Raw genomic sequence first — 22,564 nt, forward strand, 5'->3', positions numbered from 1 at the left:
ATCCAGGGATCCCAAGGCGACCCTAGTAGATGCACTAGTAGCACCTTGGACCTTCAACCTAGCTTATGTATTCCCACCGTTTCCTCTCATCCCCAGGCTGGTAGCCAGGATCAATCAGGAGAGGGCCTCGGTGATCTTGATAGCTCCTGCGTGGCCACGCAGGACTTGGTATGCAGACCTGGTGAATATGTCATCGGCTCCACCATGGAAGCTACCTTTGAGACAGGACCTTCTTGTTCAGGGTCCATTCGAACATCCAAATCTGGTTTCCCTCCAACTGACGGCTTGGAGATTGAACGCTTGATTTTATCAAAGCGTGGGTTTTCAGATTCTGTAATAGATACTCTGATTCAGGCTAGAAAGCCTGTAACTAGAAAAATTTACCATAAAATATGGAAAAAAATATATCTGTTGGTGTGAATCTAAAGGATTCCCATGGAACAAGATAAAAATTCCTAAGATTCTATCCTTTCTACAAGAAGGTTTGGAGAAAGGATTATCTACATGTTCTCTGAAGGGACAGATCTCTGCTTTATCTGTTTTACTTCACAAAAGACTGGCAGCTGTGCCAGATGTTCAAGCATTTGTTCAGGCTCTGGTTAGGATCAAGCCTGTTTACAGACCTTTGACTCCTCCCTGGAGTCTAAATCTAGTTCTTTCAGTTCTTCAAGGGGTTCCGTTTGAACCCTTACATTCCGTAGATATTAAGTTATTATCTTGGAAAGTTTTGTTTTTGGTTGCAATTTCTTCTGCTAGAAGAGTTTCAGAGTTATCTGCTCTGCAGTGTTCTCCGCCCTATCTGGTGTTCCATGCAGATAAGGTGGTTTTGCGTACTAAGCCTGGTTTTCTTCCGAAAGTTGTTTCCAACAAAAATATTAACCAGGAGATAGTTGTACCTTCTTTGTGTCCGAATCCAGTTTCAAAGAAGGAACGTTTGTTACACAATTTGGACGTAGTCCGTGCTCTAAAATTCTATTTAGAGGCTACTAAAGATTTCAGACAAACATCTTCCTTGTTTGTTGTTTATTCTGGTAAAAGGAGAGGTCAAAAAGCGACTTCTACCTCTCTTTCCTTTTGGCTTAAAAGCATTATCCGATTGGCTTATGAGACTGCCGGACGGCAGCCTCCTGAAAGAATCACAGCTCACTCCACTAGGGCTGTGGCTTCCACATGGGCCTTCAAGAACGAGGCTTCTGTTGACCAGATATGTAAGGCAGCGACTTGGTCTTCACTGCACACTTTTGCCAAATTTTACAAATTTGATACTTTTGCTTCTTCGGAGGCTATTTTTGGGAGAAAGGTTTTGCAAGCCGTGGTGCCTTCCATTTAGGTGACCTGATTTGCTCCCTCCCTTCATCCGTGTCCTAAAGCTTTGGTATTGGTTCCCACAAGTAAGGATGACGCCGTGGACCGGACACACCAATGTTGGAGAAAACAGAATTTATGCTTACCTGATAAATTACTTTCTCCAACGGTGTGTCCGGTCCACGGCCCGCCCTGGTTTTTTAATCAGGTCTGATGAATTATTTTCTCTAACTACAGTCACCACGGTATCATATGGTTTCTCCTATATATATTTCCTCCTGTCCGTCGGTCGAATGACTGGGGTGGGCGGAGCCTAGGAGGGATCATGTGACCAGCTTTGCTGGGACTCTTTGCCATTTCCTGTTGGGGAAGAGAATATCCCACAAGTAAGGATGACGCCGTGGACCGGACACACTGTTGGAGAAAGTAATTTATCAGGTAAGCATAAATTCTGTTTTTCCTATATTTAAAATAAAATCCACATACTGAGTGTTACAAATATAAACTTCAGACTAAAACTTTACATTAATACAACGGTTTGTCTAATTTTTAAGCAGCACAACAAATTTTATATAATTATGCGAAACAAAACCATGAACGGTTGCAAAAGAGGTAGAGCTAGAAAGAGGTAGATGATCAGGGTTTGTTTCTGTTATTCACTCTTTTTAGAACCTTTGCATTAAAATGCAAAAATGTCTACATGCTCCTGGCTGAGGCTGGCTCTCTTTTTTTTTTTTTGCAAGCAATATTGCCTGCAGCAGAGAAGAGGTGCTCAGATGGTGTTGAGGTGCCTGAGATGCAAAAGTAGGGTTTTGTCAATTTTCCCCAGGGCGAGATATTTATCTTTGTCAACTTTCCACCAATGCAAAGTGTTTTCCTCCTTGGCAAGGGGCCTTTTAAAGTAGCCTGGACTTCATTCTAACATAAAAATATCTTAAATATCTATATGCAATGGTAAATAACTAGCTATAAGGTTAGGGCAAAAATATCTTGAAATAAGAGAAATATTCTTATAGGTTGAATTTGGTACATATTACAATTAAATATTTTTTAAAAAAGGTCAAAAGCACTAATTACTATATATCAATAACAGGACAAAGCCTTGCACATTTATCTATGCAGTACATATAATCAGCAATAGCAAGCAATCCGCTAATAATTGTGCAAACAGATAATACTGCACATCAATTCAAATAAAAAATCCCATCAATCTAGGGCTAGGTGTAAATTACAAGCTCAGCTCTATATCATGCAAAGCATGGTCCCAAATCACCTGATTTAATATAAACAATCCAAATGAGGACTCCTATTTATTTCTGGGTTGCACATAAGCCAGGAGTAGTTGTAAACTTATACTGTCCTGAAAAAGTGAAAAGTAGACGTCCGTTAGACTAAGGACATAACCATAAAACCCAATACCATGTGCAGGAGCTCAGTGGAGTAAAGCAGCTGGTGCTGTGCACAGACCAACTAATTGCAAATCAACTAATCGATTATGAGATTCTTTGACAACTATTTTCATAATCGATTTTTATTGATTAGTTGTTATAGCTCTAGATATTGCACTGCAGTGTCCCTTTAATTTAGGGAAGGAGAAAGAGTTGATTCAGGAGAAATGGCCATTTATTTACATTTTAATTTTCTGTATGAAGGAGGCATAATCAGGATTGGAGGATCAGTTGGATGGGAAGCAGAGCAAGCACACAATTGTTTAGTTTTGTTTGCTTCCAGCCCAGTCAAGGGACCACAGTTTAAAAAAAAATTGCACTGAGCAGAAATGTGAGACTCATTTTGCCTGGCTGATATAAAGAAAGGTAGAAGCTCTCTCTTACATGTATTACCTAATCAATTCTTAATATATCTATATATTTGTGGCTGCCTGTGCTGAATTCTTAAAGGGACAATGTAATTTTAAAATGTATTTTAATTTTTATGCATGTTCATATCCCGAGCATACCAATTTGTCCTGTGTGTAGATGTGTCCCTTGTCACAAATACAAATGTAGGAGTTTCCAGTGAACATTAGGATACTTAAACCTGATTCTCTTTAAATTAAAATAGTTTTTACTTAATGATTTTTCAGGCAAAATGTTGTCAACATGATTAAATGTTGCTCTTTCAAATGCAAGAGAATTTTTTTTTTAAAGCACAATGTCCTTTTTAGTTAATTGGGAGGCTAATCGTTTTTAAGATATTGGGGCATTTTACTGAAGGAATTAGACAAGATCACCCAGAACATGATGTGGTGAAGTAGAACGTTAGCTGTCTTCTCTTAAAAGCCACTTCCACTTCCTTCTACATCCTCCACAAAGACTCTCTTCTTTCGTAAAGCCCTTCTTGTCCTCTGCTTTGGGATAATTTCTGGGGGAGCTGTGGGACACAGTTCAGAATACCCAGAAGGTCCCTCCTGATTGTTGTCTGGCTCCTCAGGGGTAAAGTCTTGTGATGGCTCTTCTCCTGGTGGAGTGATGCAGAAGCATGGCTTGGGAACCGTAACAAATGAATGATTCCAGATGTTATCACAGAGCTGTCTCCCTGTTCCAAATATCTGAAAAACAATTATGATAGTAGAACCTGACTCTTATGGACTGTGATGCATATTTCTGAGAGATTTTACAGTAAGGTAAATATTATCCCCCCCCCCCACACACACACCTCTATTACAAATTATTTTGCTCACCTGTGTGTAAGTGTCACAACCTTGGGAGCAGTTTGTAGCACTGCTAGTGGAGTCTGTACATATTAAATCCTCTTTACACGCATCAAACCTACAATAGGTAAATAAAAGCATGTGACTGTCCTGGATATATGTACGTTGAGATGAATACAAAAGGTAAAATATACTCTCATAAAGACAATCCTATGTACACAATTATGAATGCCTGTGGCCACACATTTGATGTACATGCTTTAACTAAATGATCAAAGCTACCTACAGTAATATATACACATTTAATAAAAAAAAAAAAGAGAAAAAAAACATCAATGCCAGAAACATGGAAATTACAGAATTAAAATTCCCCCACCAAACAAAAATATATATTATGTTAATTTTTTGTAAGGTGAAGGAGTTTATTTTTCAGAATTCCCATGTGTTTCAGTATTTGATTGATTTCTTTAACTCTGTTGATATATCTTTGCAGTTGAATTTTCTAGACTTTTTTTTTTTTATGGTAAAGTTTGTCTGTGTGAAGTGCACATGTAGTCTATTTGTAGATACATGCACTATACTACAAGTATTCATTGCTCTCCGTGCTTCAGCATGATAGACATATTTAGGACTACATCTCCCACAAATCTCTTCTGTCAAGTTGCTACTCAGTATGTACTTATATTTTCAGCTGTTTGCTTTTACTAAGCCTGCATATATGAAACTAAGCTAATGCAGGGCACACCATTTTAAGCTCTAAGCTACTAGCCAGACCAAAATGTTACTCTCCACTTTTGCTCCCACCCCTCTCTTTGCATATGTTTAGCCAATGTGAAACACCTTATTGTGAAGTATTTTTTTTAATATTGTTTGGTTTAAACCATAAATTAAATAATGCTGCATACAGTAATAAATTAACAATAATAAGTGCATAGCAACTATTTCTTAACGCTATCTTTTTCTCCATTCTCATTTTTCCTCTCCAGCCTCTCTCTGCCCCTGTTTACTCTCTCAGACATAACAGTCTAAGCACTAATTGGGGTCCCTATAGCCCTAGAAGAATATCATATATTTGCCCTCTTGTGGATACAGCTATACCCCACTCATACAGTGTGTTAGGGACCGGAGCCCTGCTGTAAAGTGAAAATCGCCTTAAAGTGAAACAAGGCGGTTTTAGCTTTCTTTTTACTTGCCAGTGTATTTAAAAACTTGAAAACATGTTTGAACTAACATATATTAGGGGTGCAATAGTGCTACGTTTTAGTTTAACACTAGCACAGCAAAGTATTCAATATATACTGTACCTGTAAAATAGTGACAATTACTGTAGTAAAATTTGCCAGACTACAACACTGAGACACAGAGTGAACTGCGCATAACAAAATGGTGCCTGTCACTTTTCTCGCAATTTTACGATGAGAATAGCACTGTTTCAAAATCCTTAGAGGCTGAACTTCAGCTCAACAAAGCACTGTCTTTGAAAAGTATGGTATACCTGTATATAATATCCCTTTAGATAATATTTGTAGCAGGTAGCCCAACATTCACTGGCTCCTGTTAAATTTACACTCGCCAATGGCTTGTGGGTTAGTGGAAAGTTTGAGCCAAGTAAACCTATTTCAGATTCAGGTGATTAAAATGCACAACAACATTTAAAGAATAGATTTGTGTAGACCTACCAATGATCACAGAATCCTTGGCACAAAGGCAACTCTTTGATTCCTGTAGCAGAATCTGGATCTCCCCATGCAGAGATATGTGGTGAGCAAAGATACATACACTGTACCCTCCTTAGATATGATTCACACCTAAGAATAGAGAAGACACAGACGCAAATTTATTACAGGTTGGACCCAATGTTTTAGAGGATGTATGGGACACACAGGAGGATTCTAGTTACTAAAATGGATTGTGTTGCAATCAGCTGTTACTGAACTTTCAAAGTAGAAGTGAAATTCATCAGGCCACATGACCTGTAGTATGGTTTAGGAAGCTCATCTTTTCTATCCATTTGTAAAAGTTAGTAGTACTGGGAATTGGGCTTAGTCTCTACTCTGTCTCCAGACGAGGCCTTATTCCATTTAGGTCATCAAAAGTTCTCCATACCTGCTAGATATGCAACAATATATATTTTATTGGTTGCTAAATTGGCTATTGCCCATAGGTGACTAAAATTAAACAAACCCACTTGGGCTCTGACCCTGGACATTATTTAAACATATTAGGAAAATGGAGGAGTTCTCCTTGGAAGCTGAGGATTGGGTGGGTATTCTTAGTTTGACATGGGGGGGGGTCTGGGATGCTTGGTTGGCGACTAATACCAGTGGAGGTAGTTGAATACCTTTATTATGAGGGGCTTCATTTATAAATGTATATGTTGGATATTTTTTATCTCCCCCCCCTTCTTTTTGCTCTCTCAGTTGTGGTGCGTCGGGTGTACCTTATTTTGCAAAGTATTGATCTCAGGTTTTTTTCCCCTTCCAAATACTTATTTTGTTCTCTAGTTTTAATATGTTTTATTGGAAAAGTAGGATCCTTTATTCCACTGTAGATCGTGTACTAATCAAGAAGATCAGCCATTCTTCCATAGGCTTTTTGCTTTTATAAACGAGTTTGGCTTATATATAGGTAAATGTACCCAAATTGCCTGCCATCCTTTGTTTCAGAGTATCTGTTAATTGTTTTTTTAAAGCAATCTGTTAGTTTTCTTTCTCTAAGGTGCATGCAGTTTTGATAACAATGCACATCTATTGGAACTGTACTTATTCAATTTTTTTTATACAGTTGGACATACTGTCTAATGGGCACTGCTATTTGCTAGACGACTTAGATTTTTTTCCAGAGCAATCTTCTGTTAAAAGTTCAATAATATATATATATATATATATATATATATATATATACATACACACACTTCCACTCTGAATATATTGGCAAGCAGCACTATACAGAGGTAATTTTAGTATTAGTGCAAAAGCTCTATTGAGACTGAAATGAATATTAATTGTTAGAACCAAAGCAGCATGTAACTAAACTTATAAGGATATAAAATATCCAGCAAGTACAATGTGGTGACAACAGACTTTCTCTCTCTTTCTAGATCTCTATATATATTATATATCTATCTATATGTTACAGGCCACAAAATAATCCTGGTTCGATATCCCTTCCTAGAAATGACCTCAATTGATATGAGGTAAATTGCCCCAAGTTAAACCCTCTGATGAAGAAGGAAGATATCCTTTAAAACATGTAAGGGATATGCTTGCAAGTCTAAGGCATTTTTATTTTGTATACATTCTTAAAGGGACAGGAAACCCCAAATTTTTTTTTAATGATTTTGATACAACATACAACTTTAAACAGCTTTCCAATTTACTTCTATCAAATTTGCTTCATTCTCTTGTTATCCTTTGCTGTAGGAACAGCATTGCACTACTGGCAGCTAGCTGAACACATCTAGTTAGCAGGCTTCAATCAACAGTTAGCTCCCACTAGTGTAGGATATGTGTGTATTCTTTTTCAACAAGTGATACCAAGAGAACAAAACACATTTGGAAATAGAAGTTAATTTAAAAGTGTTTTAAAATGACATGCTCTATCTGAATCATGCAAGTTTAATTTTATAACATTGCCGGTGATCTTTACTAGCCACTAGCCTGAAACAGATTGAGCACAGTCACACACAGACATAACGAGGAGAGTTATTTTAGCGATATGCTGCACACAAACCTCACGTGTTTGAGGTTTATAAATGTGAGTGTATGACCATGTTTAATATTGTCTAATAATAAAAAATGGTATTGCACTTTCTTTCATGTAATTGGCAAGAGTCCATGAGCTAGTGACGTATGGGATATACAATCCTACTAGGAGGGGCAAAGTTTCCCAAACCTCAAAATGCCTATAAATACACCCCTCACTACACCCACAATTCAGTTTTACAAACTTTGCCTCCTATGAAGGTGGTACCAACTTTCAAGATGGCGACTATAAGGACTATTCTGCCTTTTGTTCAGCAAGGACATTATATGTCTACAATAGACTTGCAGAATGCATACCTTCATATTCTGATTCATCCAGATCATTATCAGTTCCTGAGATTCTCTTTTCTAGACAAGCATTACCAATTTGTTGCTCTTCCATTTTGCCTAGCAACAGCTCCAAGAATCTTTTCAAAGGTTCTAGGTGCCCTGCTCTCTGTAACCAGAGAGCAGGGTATTGCAGTGTTTTCTTATTTGGACGATATCTTGGTACTAGCTCAGTCTTTACGTTCTGCAGAATCTCACACAAATCAACTAGTGTTGTTTCTTCGAAAACATGGTTGGAGGATCAATTTACCAAAAAGTTTCTTGATTCCTCAGACAAGGGTCACCTTTTTAGGTCTCCAGATAGATTCAGTGTCCATGACTCTGTCTCTAACAGACAAGAGACATTTAAAATTAGTTGCAGCCTGTCGGCACCTTCAGTCTCAGTCATTCCCTTCAGTGGCTATGTGCATGGAAGTTTTAGGTCTCATGACTGCAGCATCGGACGCAATTCCCTTTGCTCCTATTCACATGAGACCTCTCCAGCTTTGTATGCTGAATCATTGGTGCAGGGATTATAAGAAGATATCACAATTAATATCCTTAAATCCCAATGTTCAACACTCTCTGACATGGTGGTTAAATCATCAGCATTTAGTTTGAGGGGCTTCTTTGTTCGGCCAACCTGGACTGTGATCACAACAGGTGTGAGTCTTTAAGGTTGGGGAGCTGTTTGGGGATCTCTGACAGCACAAGGGGTTTGGAAATCTCAAGAGGCGAGATTACCAATCAATATTTTAGAACTGCAATTCTCAGAGCTCTTCAGTTTTGGCCTCTGTTGAAGAGAGAACCATTCATTTGTTTTCAGACAGACAATATCACAACAGTGGCATATGTCAATCATCAGGGTGGGACTCAGTCCCCAAGCTATGAAAGAATCCAGCTCCTCTCTAATTTCTGCGGTACATATCCCAGGTGTAGACAATTGGGAGACGGATTATCTCAGCCGTCAGACTTTACATCCGGGGGAGTGGTCCCTCCATCCAGATGTGTTTTCTCAGATTGTTCAGATGTGGGGTCTTCCAGAGATAGATCTGATGGCCTCTCATCTAAACAAGAAACTTCCCAGATACCTGTCCAGGTCCAGGGATTTTCAGGTGGAAGCAATGGATGTGTTGACACTTCCTTGGTGTTATCAACCTGCTTATATTTTCCCGCCTTTAGTTCTTCCAAGAGTGATCTCCAAAATCATCATGGAGCAATCGTTTGTGTTGCTGGTGGCTCCAGCATGGCCTCACAGGTTTTGGTATGCGAATCTTGTTCGGATGTCCAGTTGCCAACCTTGGCCACTTCCGTTAAGGCCGGACCTATTGTCTCAAGGTCCGTTTTTCCATCAGGATCTCAAATCATTAAATTTGAAGGTGTGTAAATTGAACACATAGTGCTAAGTCATAGAGTTTTCTCTGACTCAGTGATTAATGCTATGTTACAAGCTTGTAAATCTTTCTCTAGGAAGATTTATTATTGAGTTTGGAAGACTTATATTTCATGGTGTTCTTCTCATAAATTCTCTTGGCATTATTTTAGAATTCCTAGAATTTTACAGTTTCTTCAGGATGGTTTGGATTAGGGTTTGTCTGCAAGTTCCTTGAAGGGACAAATCTCTGCTCTTTCTGTTTTATTTCACAGAAAGATTGCTAAACTTCCTGATATTCACTGTTTTGTGCAGGCTTTAGTTTATATCAATCTCTCCTCCTTGGAGTCTTAATTTGGTTTTGAGGACTTTACAGGCTCCTACATTTGAGCCTATGCATTCTTTGGACATTAAACTACTTTCTTGAAAAGTGTTGTTCCTTTTGGCCATCTCTTCTGCTAGAAGAGTTTCTGAGCTATCTGCTCTTTCTTGTGAATCTCCTTTTCTGATTTTTCATCAGGATAAGGCGGTTTTGCGGACTTCATTTAAATTTTTACCTAAGGTTGTGAATTCTAACAACATTAGTAGATAAATTGTTGTCCTTTCCTTGTGTCCTAATCCTAAGAATTCTTTGGAAAAATCCTTACATTCTTTGGATGTGGTGAGAGCTTTGAAATATTATGCTGAAGCTACTAAAGATTTCAGGAAGACTTCTAGTCTTTTTGTTATATTTTCTGGTTCTAGGAAAGGTCAGAAGGCTTCTGATATTTCCTTTGCTTCTTGGTTAAAGCTTTTGATTCATCAAGCTTATTTGGAGTTGGGTCAGGCCCCGCCTCAGAGAATTATAGCTCATTCTACCAGATTGTCTCTACTTCGTGGGCTTTTAAGAATGAAGCTTTAGTTGATCAGATTTGCAAAGCGGCAACTTGGTCCTCTTTGCATACATTTACTAAATTCTACCGTTTTGATGTATATTTGCTTCTTCAGAAGCAGTTTTTGGTAGAAAAGTTCTTCAGGCAGCTGTTTCAGTTTGATTATTCTGCTGATGTTTTAAGTTTTTCTTGTCATTAAGAATAAACTTATAATTTGGGTTGTGGATTATTTTTTCAGCGGAAAATGGCTGTTTTTTTATTTTCATCCCTCCCTCTCTAGTGACTCTTGAGTGGAGTTCCACATCTTGGGTATTGATATCCCATACGTCACTAGCTCATGGACTCTTGCCAATTACATGAAAGAGAACATAATTTATATAAGAATTTACCTGATAAATTCATTTATTTCATATTGGCAAGAGTCCATGAGGCCCACCCTTTTTATGGTGGTTATGATATTTTTGTATTAAGCACAATTATTTCCAAATTCCTTTGTTGCTGTTTACTCCTTTCTTTATCACCCCACTACTTGGCTAATCGTTAAACTGAATTATGGGTGTGATGAGGTGTGTATTTATAGGCATTTTGAGGTTTGGGAAACTTTGCCCCTCCTGGTAGGATTGTATATCCCATACGTCACTAGCTCATGGACTCTTGCCAATATGAAAGAAATGAATTTATCAGGTAAATTCTTACATAAATTATGTTTTTGTGCTCTCTCCATTTGTTCTATAATGTTGTGCTACCATCTAATAATCGGAGATGACACAATATCTGTCACAGGGATTCAGTCCACACTGCACCGAGAGAGAGACACTATTGAATCTGTTGTCGCCCTTAGCATTTTATGGGATGTCAAATAGAATTGTGTGTTTCTATCATTTTAGAAAATGTTAAAAAAAAAAATCCCACACCCAAAACAAGCTTTCATAGTCTGTTCATATAAAGCCCCCAAATAATGCACCCAATGAAAAAAGGAAATTTATGCTTACCTGATAAATTAATTTCTTTTACGATATACCGAGTCCATGGCACTGCTGTGGTGCTCTTTGCTAACAGGAAGTGGCAAAGAGCACCACAGCAGAGCTGCTATATAGCTCCTCCCCCCAGTCATTCGACCGAAGGTATAGGAAGAGAAAGGGAAAGAACTAACAAGGTGCAGAGGTGACTGAAGTTTATAAAAAAAATAAATCCTGTCCCAAAATGACAGGGTGCGCCGTGGACTCGGTATATCGTAAAAGAAATTAATTTATCAGGTAAGCATAAATTTCCTTTTCTTTTACAAGATATACCGAGTCCACGGGTTTCATCCTTTACTTGTGGGATACCAATACCAAAGCTTTAGGACACGGATGAAAGGGAGGGACAAGACAGGGACCTAAACGGAAGGCACCACTGCTTGAAGCTCCTTTCTCCCAAAAATAGCCTCAGAAGAAGCAAAAGTATAAAATTTGGAAAAAGTATGAAGGGAGGACCAAGTCGCAGCCTTACAAATCTGTTCAACAGAAGCATCGTTCTTAAAAGCCCAAGTGGAAGCCACAGCTCTAGTGGAATGAGCCGTAATCCTTTCAGGGGGCTGCTGTCCAGCAGTCTCATATGCCAAGCAGAACGATTTTTTACAGAAAGGGTTGGGTATTCATGGAATGAACTTCCATTTGAGGTGGTAAACACAAAGAGTGTAAAGGAATTTAAAAATGCCTGGGACATGCATAAGGCTATCCTAAGGAAAAAGTAACATGTAATATGGGTAGACTTGATGGGCCTTTTTGGTTCTTCTCTACCGTCAAATTCTATGTTTCTATGGATGATGCTTCTCAGATAAAAAGAGAGAAAGAGGTAGCCGTAGGTTTTTGACCCCTACGCTTACCAGAATAAACAACAAACAGGGAAGATGTTTGACGGAAATCCTTGGTCGCTTGTAAATAAAATTTTAAAAGAGCGAGCCACATCCAAATTATTTAACAAACGTTCCTTCTTAGAGGAAGGATTAGGACACAAGGAAGGAACCACAATTTCCTGATTTAATATTCTTATTTGAAACAACCTTAGGAAGGAATCCAGGTTTAGTCCGCAAAACCACCTTATCAGAATGGAATATAAGATAAGGGGAATCACATTGCAACGCAGAGAGCTCCGAAACTCTTTGAGCCGAAGAAATAGCTACTAAAAACAAAACTTTCCAAGATAACAGTTTAATATCTGTGGAATGCATGGGTTCAAACAGAACCCCTTGAAGAACATTAAGAACCAAATTCAAACTCCATGGCGGAGCAATTGGTTTAAACACAGGCTTGATTCTGATTAAAGCCTGACAAAAAGCCTGAACATCTGGGACATCTGCCAGACGCTTGTGAAGCAAAATTGACAAAGCAGAAATTTGTCCCTTCAAGGAACTAGCTGATAATCCCTTCTCCAATCCTTCTTGGAGAAAAGACAAAATCCTAGGAATCCTAATCTTACTCCATGAGTAACCCTTGGATTCGCACCAAGAAAGATATTTACACCATATCTTATGGTAAATTTTTCTAGTGACCGGCTTGCGAGCCTGAATCAAGGTACCAATGCCCGGCTCAGAGAAATCCCGCTTAGATAAAATCAAGCGTTCAATCTCCACGCAGTCAGCTGTAGAGAAGTGAGATTTGGATGCTGGAAAGGACCTTGATTGAGAAGGTCCTTTTTCAATGGCAGTCTCCACGGTGGCAGAGACGACATATCCACTAGATCTGCATACCAGGAATTACTGAAGCCCTCTCCTGTTTGATTCTGGCAATCACACGAGGAAGGAGAGGAAACGGTGGAAACACATAAGCCAGGTTGAACGACCAAGGTACTGCTAGAGCATCTATCAGTACAGCCTGGGGATCCCTTGACCTGGACCCGTAGCGTGGAAGTTTGGCATTCTGTTGATATGCCATCAGATCCAATTCCGGTGTGCCCCATTGATGAGTCAAGGCTGCAAACACCTCCGGATGGAGTTCCCACTCCCCCGGATGAAAAGTCTGATGACTTAGAAAATCCACTTCACAGTTTTCTACTCCTGGGATATAGATCGCAGACAGATGGCAATAGTGAGCCTCCGCCCATCGAATTATCTTTGATACTTCTATCATTGCTAGAGAACTCCTTGTTCCCCCCTGATGATTGATATATGCCACAGTCGTGATATTGTCCGACTGGAATCTTATGAATTTGGCCAAAGCCAACTGAGGCCACGCTAGCAGCGCGTTGGATATCGCTCTCAGTTCCAGAATATTGATTGGCAATTGAGACTCCGTCTGAGTCCACACACCCTGAGCCTTCAGGGAATTCCAGACTGCACCCCAGCCCAGAAGACTGGCGTCCGTCGTTACTATTACCCAAGAGGGCTTGCGGAAGCACATCCCTTGGGACAGATTGTCCTGCGACAACAACCACCGAAGAGAGTCTCTGGTCTCTTGGTTTAGAGTTATCTGAGGAGATAAATTCGCATAATCCCCATTCCACTGACTGAGCATGCACAGTTGTAGTGGTCTGAGATGAAAGCGAGCAAACGGGATGATATCCATTGCTGCTACCATTAGTCCGATGACTTCCATACACTGAGCCACTGATGGCCGATGAATGGACTGCAGAGCCCGGCAAGTATTTAGAATCTTTGATTTTATGACTTCTGTCAGAAATATTTTCATGTCTACCGAGTCAATCAGAGTTCCCAGGAATGGAACTCTTGTCTGTGGAACTAGTGAACTCTTTCCTACATTCACTTTCCAACCGTGAGTTCTCAGAAATGACAACACGATGTCCGTGTGAGATTTGGACAGATGATAGGTTGACGCCTGGATCAAGATATCGTCCAGATAGAGCGCCACCGCTATGCCTCGCGGCCTGAGAACCACTAGAAGAGACCCTAGAACCTTCGTGAAGATCCTGCGAGCCGTGGCCAACCCGAAGGGAAGGGCCACAAACTGATAATGTTTGTCCTGAAATGCAAATCGCAGGAACTGATGATGATCCTTGTGGATAGGAATGTGAAGGTACGCATCCTTCAGGTCCACCGTGGTCATGTATTGACCCTCCTGGATCATTGGCAAAATTGTACGAATAGTCTCCATCTTGAACGATGGTAGTCTGAGAAACTTGTTTAGACATTTGAGATCTAAAATCGGTCTGAGTTTCTCAGAGTCCCATCGTTCAAGATGGAGACTATTTGTAAAAAATTTTTTTTTGGGAACCACGAATAGGTTTGAATAGAACCCCTGCCCCTGTTCCCGATCTGGAACTGGACAAATTACACCCATGGTGTAGAGGTCTTTTACACAGCGTAAGAACGCCTCTCTTTTTGTCTGGTCTACAGACAGTCGTGAAAGATGAAATCTTCCCCTTGGGGGGAAGTCCATGAATTCCAACTGATACCCCTGGGTCACAATTTCCAATGCCCAGGGATCCTGTACATCCCTTGCCCAAGACTGAGCAAAGAAAGAGAGTGGCTGCCCCTTCATGCTGTCTTGGTAGCAGCAGCGGGCTTTATTCCAGGCCTGGTTAGGTCTCCAGACCGCCTTGGATTGTGCAACGCTCCCTTCCTGCTTAGTGTAGGAAGAGGAAGCAGAGGATGTTCCTTTAAAATTTCGAAAGGAACGAAAATTATTTTGTTTACTCCTCATCTTGAGGGGCTTTTCCTGAGGTAGGGTGTGACCCTTACCTCCAGTAATGTCAGTGATTATTTCCTTCAACTCCGGCCCGAATAGGGTCTTACCTTTGAAGGGAATAGATAAAAGCTTAGATTTAGACGATACATCAGCCGACCATGACTTTAGCCTTAACGCTCTACGTGCTACAATGGCAAAGCCTGCGTTTTTCGCTGCTAATTTTGCAAGTTGAAAAGCAGCATCAGTCATACAAGAATTTGCTAGTTTAAGAGCCCTAATTCTGTCTAAAATGTCCTCTAAAGGTGTCTCAACCTTCAGAGACTCTTCCAGGGCGTCAAACCAAAAGGCAGCTGCAGTAGTTACTGGAACCATGCAAGCTATAGGCTGTAAGAAGAAACCCTGGTGAACAAATATTTTCTTTAGAAGACCCTCTAATTTTTTATCCATAGGGTCTTTAAAAGCACAACTGTCCTCAATGGGTATAGTTGTACGTTTAGCTAAAGTAGATATAGCTCCCTCCACCTTGGGAATCAATTGCCAGAAGTCCCGCATGGTGTCAGATATGGGAAACATATTTTTAAAACTAGGAGGGGGAGAAAACGGTATACCTGGTCTATCCCATTCCTTCTTAACAATTTCCGAAATTCTGTTAGGAACCGGAAAAACATCCGTGTAAGTAGGTACTTCCAAATATTTGTCCATTTTACACAATTTTTCTGGGGGAATCGTGATCGGGTCACAATCATCCAGAGTCGCCAGAACCTCCTTGAGCAATAAGCGGAGGTGTTCTAATTTGAATTTAAAGGACATGAAGTCCGAATCTGTCTGAGGTAATACATTTCCTGACTCTGAAAGTTCTCCCTCAGACATAAAATCCCTAACCCCCAAATCAGAGCATTGGGAGGGTGCATCGGAAATAGCCACTAAGGTTCAGTATCTACATTAATATCTGACCTATGGCGTTTACCCTGCAAACCTGGCAGTTTAGACAATACCTCTTTAAGGGTAGTAGACATAACTGAAGCCATATCTTGCAAAGTAAAAGAAGTAGACGCACTAGAAGTACTTGGCATCGCTTGTGTGGGCGTTAAAAGTTGTGACACTTGGGGAGAATTAGATGGCATATCCTGATTCTCTGCAGACTGAGAACCATCCTGAGGCCCACTTTCTTTATTTAAAATGTGATCCTTACAGTGTAAGGCCCTTTCAGTACAAGAAGGGCACAATGTAAGAGGGGGTTCCACCATGGCTTCTAAACACATAGAACACTGAGTTCCCATGTCAGACATATTGTACAGACTAGTAATAACAGCACAAGTCGTTCCCAATCTTTATTATATGTGAAAAAAAAACAATTCAGCACAAAAAACGGTTACTGCGCCTTTAAGAATAAAAAGTGTACACTATTTTGCATAGTCGTTAAAACGATATTCAAAATGAATAATTTTGTTGATATGAGAGCCTAATGTGTTATCGGATATTGCACCAAAAGTAATAGGAGAGTTAAATCTTATTTTTAGTAATTTAGGCAGTAAAAAACGATCTGCAGACAATTTTCACTTAATGGATTCTGCACCTCGCCACAGCTCTGCTGTGGCGCCTACCTGCCCCCAAGACCTGTCAAAACGATCCGGTCCCACTCCAAAATACAGCCTCACAGTCTGGTTCCAACCGGAGCTAATGGCTGCTACCTCTCCAGAAACTAACTGCGCACTGAAGCACGAAATTAGGCCCCGCCCATCATGTCTGATTAACCGACAACTTGAGAAAAATCGCATGGGAAGCGTTTCAACAATAAAAATATGCACACACTGCTTTTTTGTAACGAACATGCCATGTGAACCCCACAGAAAAATTAAACTCAGCCTCAATAAACCCCATAATCGTACCATTAGGTGTTTCCTAGGCTGCCCTAGTGTCTAAAACCAGCCCTTAAGTATCCCATATTATCTTGAATGGGATAATAATACACAGGTTACTACAGTACCACCCCTTTTTTATTTTATATAAGGAATACTGCTTACCCTTTCCCCGCATTGGAAATATGTCAGCCAAATTCTGATATATCAGGTCTCCTCAGAATGTAAATGACTGCACATACCTTGAAAATAGAAGAACACAGAGGCGCCACCATGGCCCAGTACCACCAAAACAGAGAGAAAAGTATATAGAAGGCACTATATATACTCACAAACATCAAGCACCCAGATGGTGCTAGTGGAGCAGGCTGAAACTTCACAGTAGTCCAGCTCACTGATATGCCTCCAAACAGATCCAGTCGGTGTTCCTTGAGAGCCTAAGATCCTATGCCTAGAAAAGAGAAAGGCAAACCAACATGGCCTAGTATTGTTTGCGCCCAGGGAGAATATAGCCCTAATGGGTATACTCACAGGAAACAAAGCACCTCCAGGTGCAATATCAGCAAGCTGGAACCACAAGTCGCCCAGTAGACAAACCACAGCAAGTAATCCTCAACTTCCAGTAGTATAACGATTGATAGGGGAGGGGTATAAAAATCCCCACAACAGATTATTGGGTCAAAATACCACACAAGCAAGTGTATATAAAAGTAAAAATCTTTAATAACACAGCGACGCGTTTCTCAGCCGCCTATGGGCTGTTTCATCAGGCTATAATAAAACATTAAAAAATACACTTGCTATATACCAAATTAAAAAACCTAAAAATCATCTGATTGGACAATCAATTAAAAATCTAGCCAATGTGTGATCATTCTCAATCAATTGCTATGACAACGATTTAGTTAGTATTCGGGTGGATAGGTGTAGCCAGGTGTGCACCTAGTTAACAAACTGATACACCACCTAGCTTGCAGCCCCTGTTGCTAATTGTTGCCATAGTGACCACAATACAATACATACACAATATAGGTTTATCTAGTGACAGTACATACACATGAAAAGTTTATCTCATATACATAACACATTTACATTTGATTAGCACAAAGGAAATAATGACAAGTACCCAATAATTCATTTAGTACCCACCTCCAGAGTTATACTTATGAGAGGGCAATGCGCGACCATAAAAGATAGTCCGGAGCTCATATGTGATCTATACGTGTTTACCAGCCTAATATTCGTAGTATCACCAGCCCCATATGAGAACCTTTGTTGGATTCGATATGTGAGAGCGTATTAAATCTATGTAAAGGAATGGTGATCATCGTATAGTGAGCCGTGTGCAAACCTAGAGCTATCATTATGACATTCTACGTGTCTTAACGTTAAAGCCTGCTTAACATGAGTACCTTCTTGTCAATGTAATTCTTTCCATAACGATCTTTTTTGCCACCAGGCATCTGTTTGCCCTATTGCCTGATCATACTCGATGTTTGTGGAAGACCCCAGACGCCTTCAAATGCGTCTCACTCTCTAACTATGTCATGTTCCAATGTTTAAAAATATCGGAGCTATTCTCCAATCGTGCTAGTGGCTCTAAGGGGAGTGTACACCCGCTCCAATGAGAATGCTTGTTGTGGGAGGGATAAGAACCTGATCAAATCCTATTCCTATTCAACTAACATGCGTGTTGGCCCCGGAGATGGGAGCGCGTATGAGAACACTCTTCATCACACTCTTACGGCACACCTCCCATTTACTCGGCTCCTATTGGTCCGAGGGCATGTGAGGCGTGCTTACCAACTCTACATAGCCTTTGCAGTAAGCCAGGACAATATTGGTCCTGACCTCGATAAAGTGCCCATATCATATTAAATGCACAGGGATATGTGTCTTATAACTAAAATACAAAATATATATAGATAATGATAAGTAAAAAATAATACAATTTGGTGCTCATGAAATCCTAACATTTAGGATGATATGTCATTGTGTGTTGTATCGTGCACGCGATCGAAGGGGGGGGGGGGGTGGGGGGAAGGGAAAAAGAACATGCAAGGGAACTACTTATTAATAGGCCCAGAGATGTATGATACTATTGTATCTCGTTATAATGTACCATACTGGGCTAGCCCACTGTACTCATATAATAGGGATGGTGATAGTATAAAAGGAAGTGATAATAAGACTTATTGGTTATGTGTACTTCTTGGTGTGAAAAAGTGGTGTGTGGGATGCTAATGTGTCATTAGTATGCTAGTGACCCAGTGGTTTTTAACTAGTGTAAACTATTATTTTTATCTGTATAATGTATATATATATACCTTAACCTAAATAAATTATAATTAGTAGACTGTGATAGTCTAATACTGTAGGTGGTGCAATGCCGGTAAGTCTAATATCATACAGTGAGTGGTGCAGTGCCAGTAAGTGACTTATATGTTAATCTAGATTAGATGATGCCTCCCATGTATCCCATAGATAAATCACTAAACTGTTAATGGAAACATTATTATATAATACTTATCATACGTGAGTGTAAGTGGAGTGTCATTGTAACTAATAATGTGTCTAGAAAATACATGTTGATAATAGTAAATAATAATATTAAATAAAAAATGAAATAAATTAAATGACTGGTAATGAGAACTCATATGGTGCTCATGGTGATCTGACCATATAAATGAATGAAAGATAGAATATATTAATATATAATATAATAAAATATGTTAGGGGTGTGAGAATTAACTGACATCTATGTACAGGGAATTGACACTTTGTGAGTCAATATTTAACTAGCCTTGAGTGATGGCGGTTATTTATTACCGAGCATACAACCTACTGGTAACTAAAGGAACCAATCTCATAATCCATCATTAGGGGAGAACACTTGTGGACAAGAAAGAGGGGGAGAGGGAGAGTGGGGTATGATGTCCCCATCCCCTAGCACCCTAGATTGTTCTGTCTTCAGAATGCCGCCATGTCAAGGTTCTCATTGAGACCATCTGGCTGTAGAGTTTGTAGTTTTTTGATCCAGAAGGTCTCTCTTTTTCTGAGAGTAAGGAAGGAGTTAGGGAATGATCTAGAAATCGACTCAATAGGTATGATACTCATAGGGTTCTTTTGTTTTTTATGGTAAATTAAACAGTGTCTAGAAACACTGTGGGACTTGGAAATTATAGGAACCAAGCCAAAAGTGGTGTTCAGGAGAGCACCTACTCTAAAAAATGTGCTAGCCCCTAGCAAGGTTGTTAGGGACAAGCACACCTCCACTAACGGTGGGCTCACTAACCCATGGGGGGAAGTAATCCCCGGAAGTTCTGTTACTCCTAAAAACAGAATATCCAAATGTTATAGGAAACGCTGTGGGATGTGCAGCTTCATATCCCACAAGGCTACCTCTTTTACATCACATACGACGGGGGAGTCATTCAATATTAAAGGATTTTTGACATGTGAAACATCTTTCGTCATATACCTCCTGAATTGTAAATGTGGGGTCCAATATGTTGGACGTACCTGTCGGAAAATCAAAAAAAGATGGGGGGAACATGCCTATAACATCAAAAAGCATTCCAAGTCCCACAGTGTTTCTAGACACTGTTTAATTTACCATAAAAAACAAAAGAACCCTATGAGTATCATACCTATTGAGTCGATTTCTAGATCATTCCCTAACTCCTTCCTTACTCTCAGAAAAAGAGAGACCTTCTGGATCAAAAAACTACAAACTCTACAGCCAGATGGTCTCAATGAGAACCTTGACATGGCGGCATTCTGAAGACAGAACAATCTAGGGTGCTAGGGGATGGGGACATCATACCCCACTCTCCCTCTCCCCCTCTTTCTTGTCCACAAGTGTTCTCCCCTAATGATGGATTATGAGATTGGTTCCTTTAGTTACCAGTAGGTTGTATGCTCGGTAATAAATAACCGCCATCACTCAAGGCTAGTTAAATATTGACTCACAAAGTGTCAATTCCCTGTACATAGATGTCAGTTAATTCTCACACCCCTAACATATTTTATTATATTATATATTAATATATTCTATCTTTCATTCATTTATATGGTCAGATCACCATGAGCACCATATGAGTTCTCATTACCAGTCATTTAATTTATTTCATTTTTTATTTAATATTATTATTTACTATTATCAACATGTATTTTCTAGACACATTATTAGTTACAATGACACTCCACTTACACTCACGTATGATAAGTATTATATAATAATGTTTCCATTAACAGTTTAGTGATTTATCTATGGGATACATGGGAGGCATCATCTAATCTAGATTAACATATAAGTCACTTACTGGCACTGCACCACTCACTGTATGATATTAGACTTACCGGCATTGCACCACCTACAGTATTAGACTATAACAGTCTACTAATTATAATTTATTTAGGTTAAGGTATATATATATACATTATACAGATAAAAATAATAGTTTACACTAGTTAAAAACCACTGGGTCACTAGCATACTAATGACACATTAGCATCCCACACACCACTTTTTCACACCAAGAAGTACACATAACCAATAAGTCTTATTATCACTTCCTTTTATACTATCACCATCCCTATTATATGAGTACAGTGGGCTAGCCCAGTATGGTACATTATAACGAGATACAATAGTATCATACATCTCTGGGCCTATTAATAAGTAGTTCCCTTGCATGTTCTTTTTCCCTTCCCCCCCCCCCCCCCCCCCACCTTCGATCGCGTGCACGATACAACACACAATGACATATCATCCTAAATGTTAGGATTTCATGAGCACCAAATTGTATTATTTTTTACTTATCATTATCTATATATATTTTGTATTTTAGTTATAAGACACATATCCCTGTGCGTTTAATATGATATGGGCACTTTATCGAGGTCAGGACCAATATTGTCCTGGCTTACTGCAAAGGCTATGTAGAGTTGGTAAGCACGCCTCACATGCCCTCGGACCAATAGGAGCCGAGTAAATGGGAGGTGTGCCGTAAGAGTGTGATGAAGAGTGTTCTCATACGCGCTCCCATCTCCGGGGCCAACACGCATGTTAGTTGAATAGGAATAGGATTTGATCAGGTTCTTATCCCTCCCACAACAAGCATTCTCATTGGAGCGGGTGTACACTCCCCTTAGAGCCACTAGCACGATTGGAGAATAGCTCCGATATTTTTAAACATTGGAACATGACATAGTTAGAGAGTGAGACGCATTTGAAGGCGTCTGGGGTCTTCCACAAACATCGAGTATGATCAGGCAATAGGGCAAACAGATGCCTGGTGGCAAAAAAGATCGTTATGGAAAGAATTACATTGACAAGAAGGTACTCATGTTAAGCAGGCTTTAACGTTAAGACACGTAGAATGTCATAATGATAGCTCTAGGTTTGCACACGGCTCACTATACGATGATCACCATTCCTTTACATAGATTTAATACGCTCTCACATATCGAATCCAACAAAGGTTCTCATATGGGGCTGGTGATACTACGAATATTAGGCTGGTAAACACGTATAGATCACATATGAGCTCCGGACTATCTTTTATGGTCGCGCATTGCCCTCTCATAAGTATAACTCTGGAGGTGGGTACTAAATGAATTATTGGGTACTTGTCATTATTTCCTTTGTGCTAATCAAATGTAAATGTGTTATGTATATGAGATAAACTTTTCATGTGTATGTACTGTCACTAGATAAACCTATATTGTGTATGTATTGTATTGTGGTCACTATGGCAACAATTAGCAACAGGGGCTGCAAGCTAGGTGGTGTATCAGTTTGTTAAC

At 39.7% G+C, this 22,564-nt stretch overlaps 1 protein-coding gene across 1 annotated transcript in view; it reads right to left on the minus strand.

Moving 5' to 3' along the window:
- Positions 1–3,211: 3,211 nt before the first annotated feature.
- Positions 3,212–22,564, minus strand: part of RTBDN (retbindin) — a 79,139-nt gene continuing 59,786 nt past the window's right edge. The window contains exons 4-6 of the mRNA XM_053719394.1: positions 5,635–5,763; positions 3,986–4,073; positions 3,212–3,853 (exon numbers count right to left, since the gene is read on the minus strand). Of these exons, the coding sequence (XP_053575369.1) occupies positions 3,578–3,853; positions 3,986–4,073; positions 5,635–5,763 (493 nt within the window). The 3' untranslated portion in view covers positions 3,212–3,577. The remainder of the gene's footprint in view (positions 3,854–3,985; positions 4,074–5,634; positions 5,764–22,564) is intronic.

The sequence above is a fragment of the Bombina bombina genome, chromosome 6, assembly GCF_027579735.1.
Source record: "Bombina bombina isolate aBomBom1 chromosome 6, aBomBom1.pri, whole genome shotgun sequence".
NCBI lineage: Eukaryota > Metazoa > Chordata > Amphibia > Anura > Bombinatoridae > Bombina > Bombina bombina.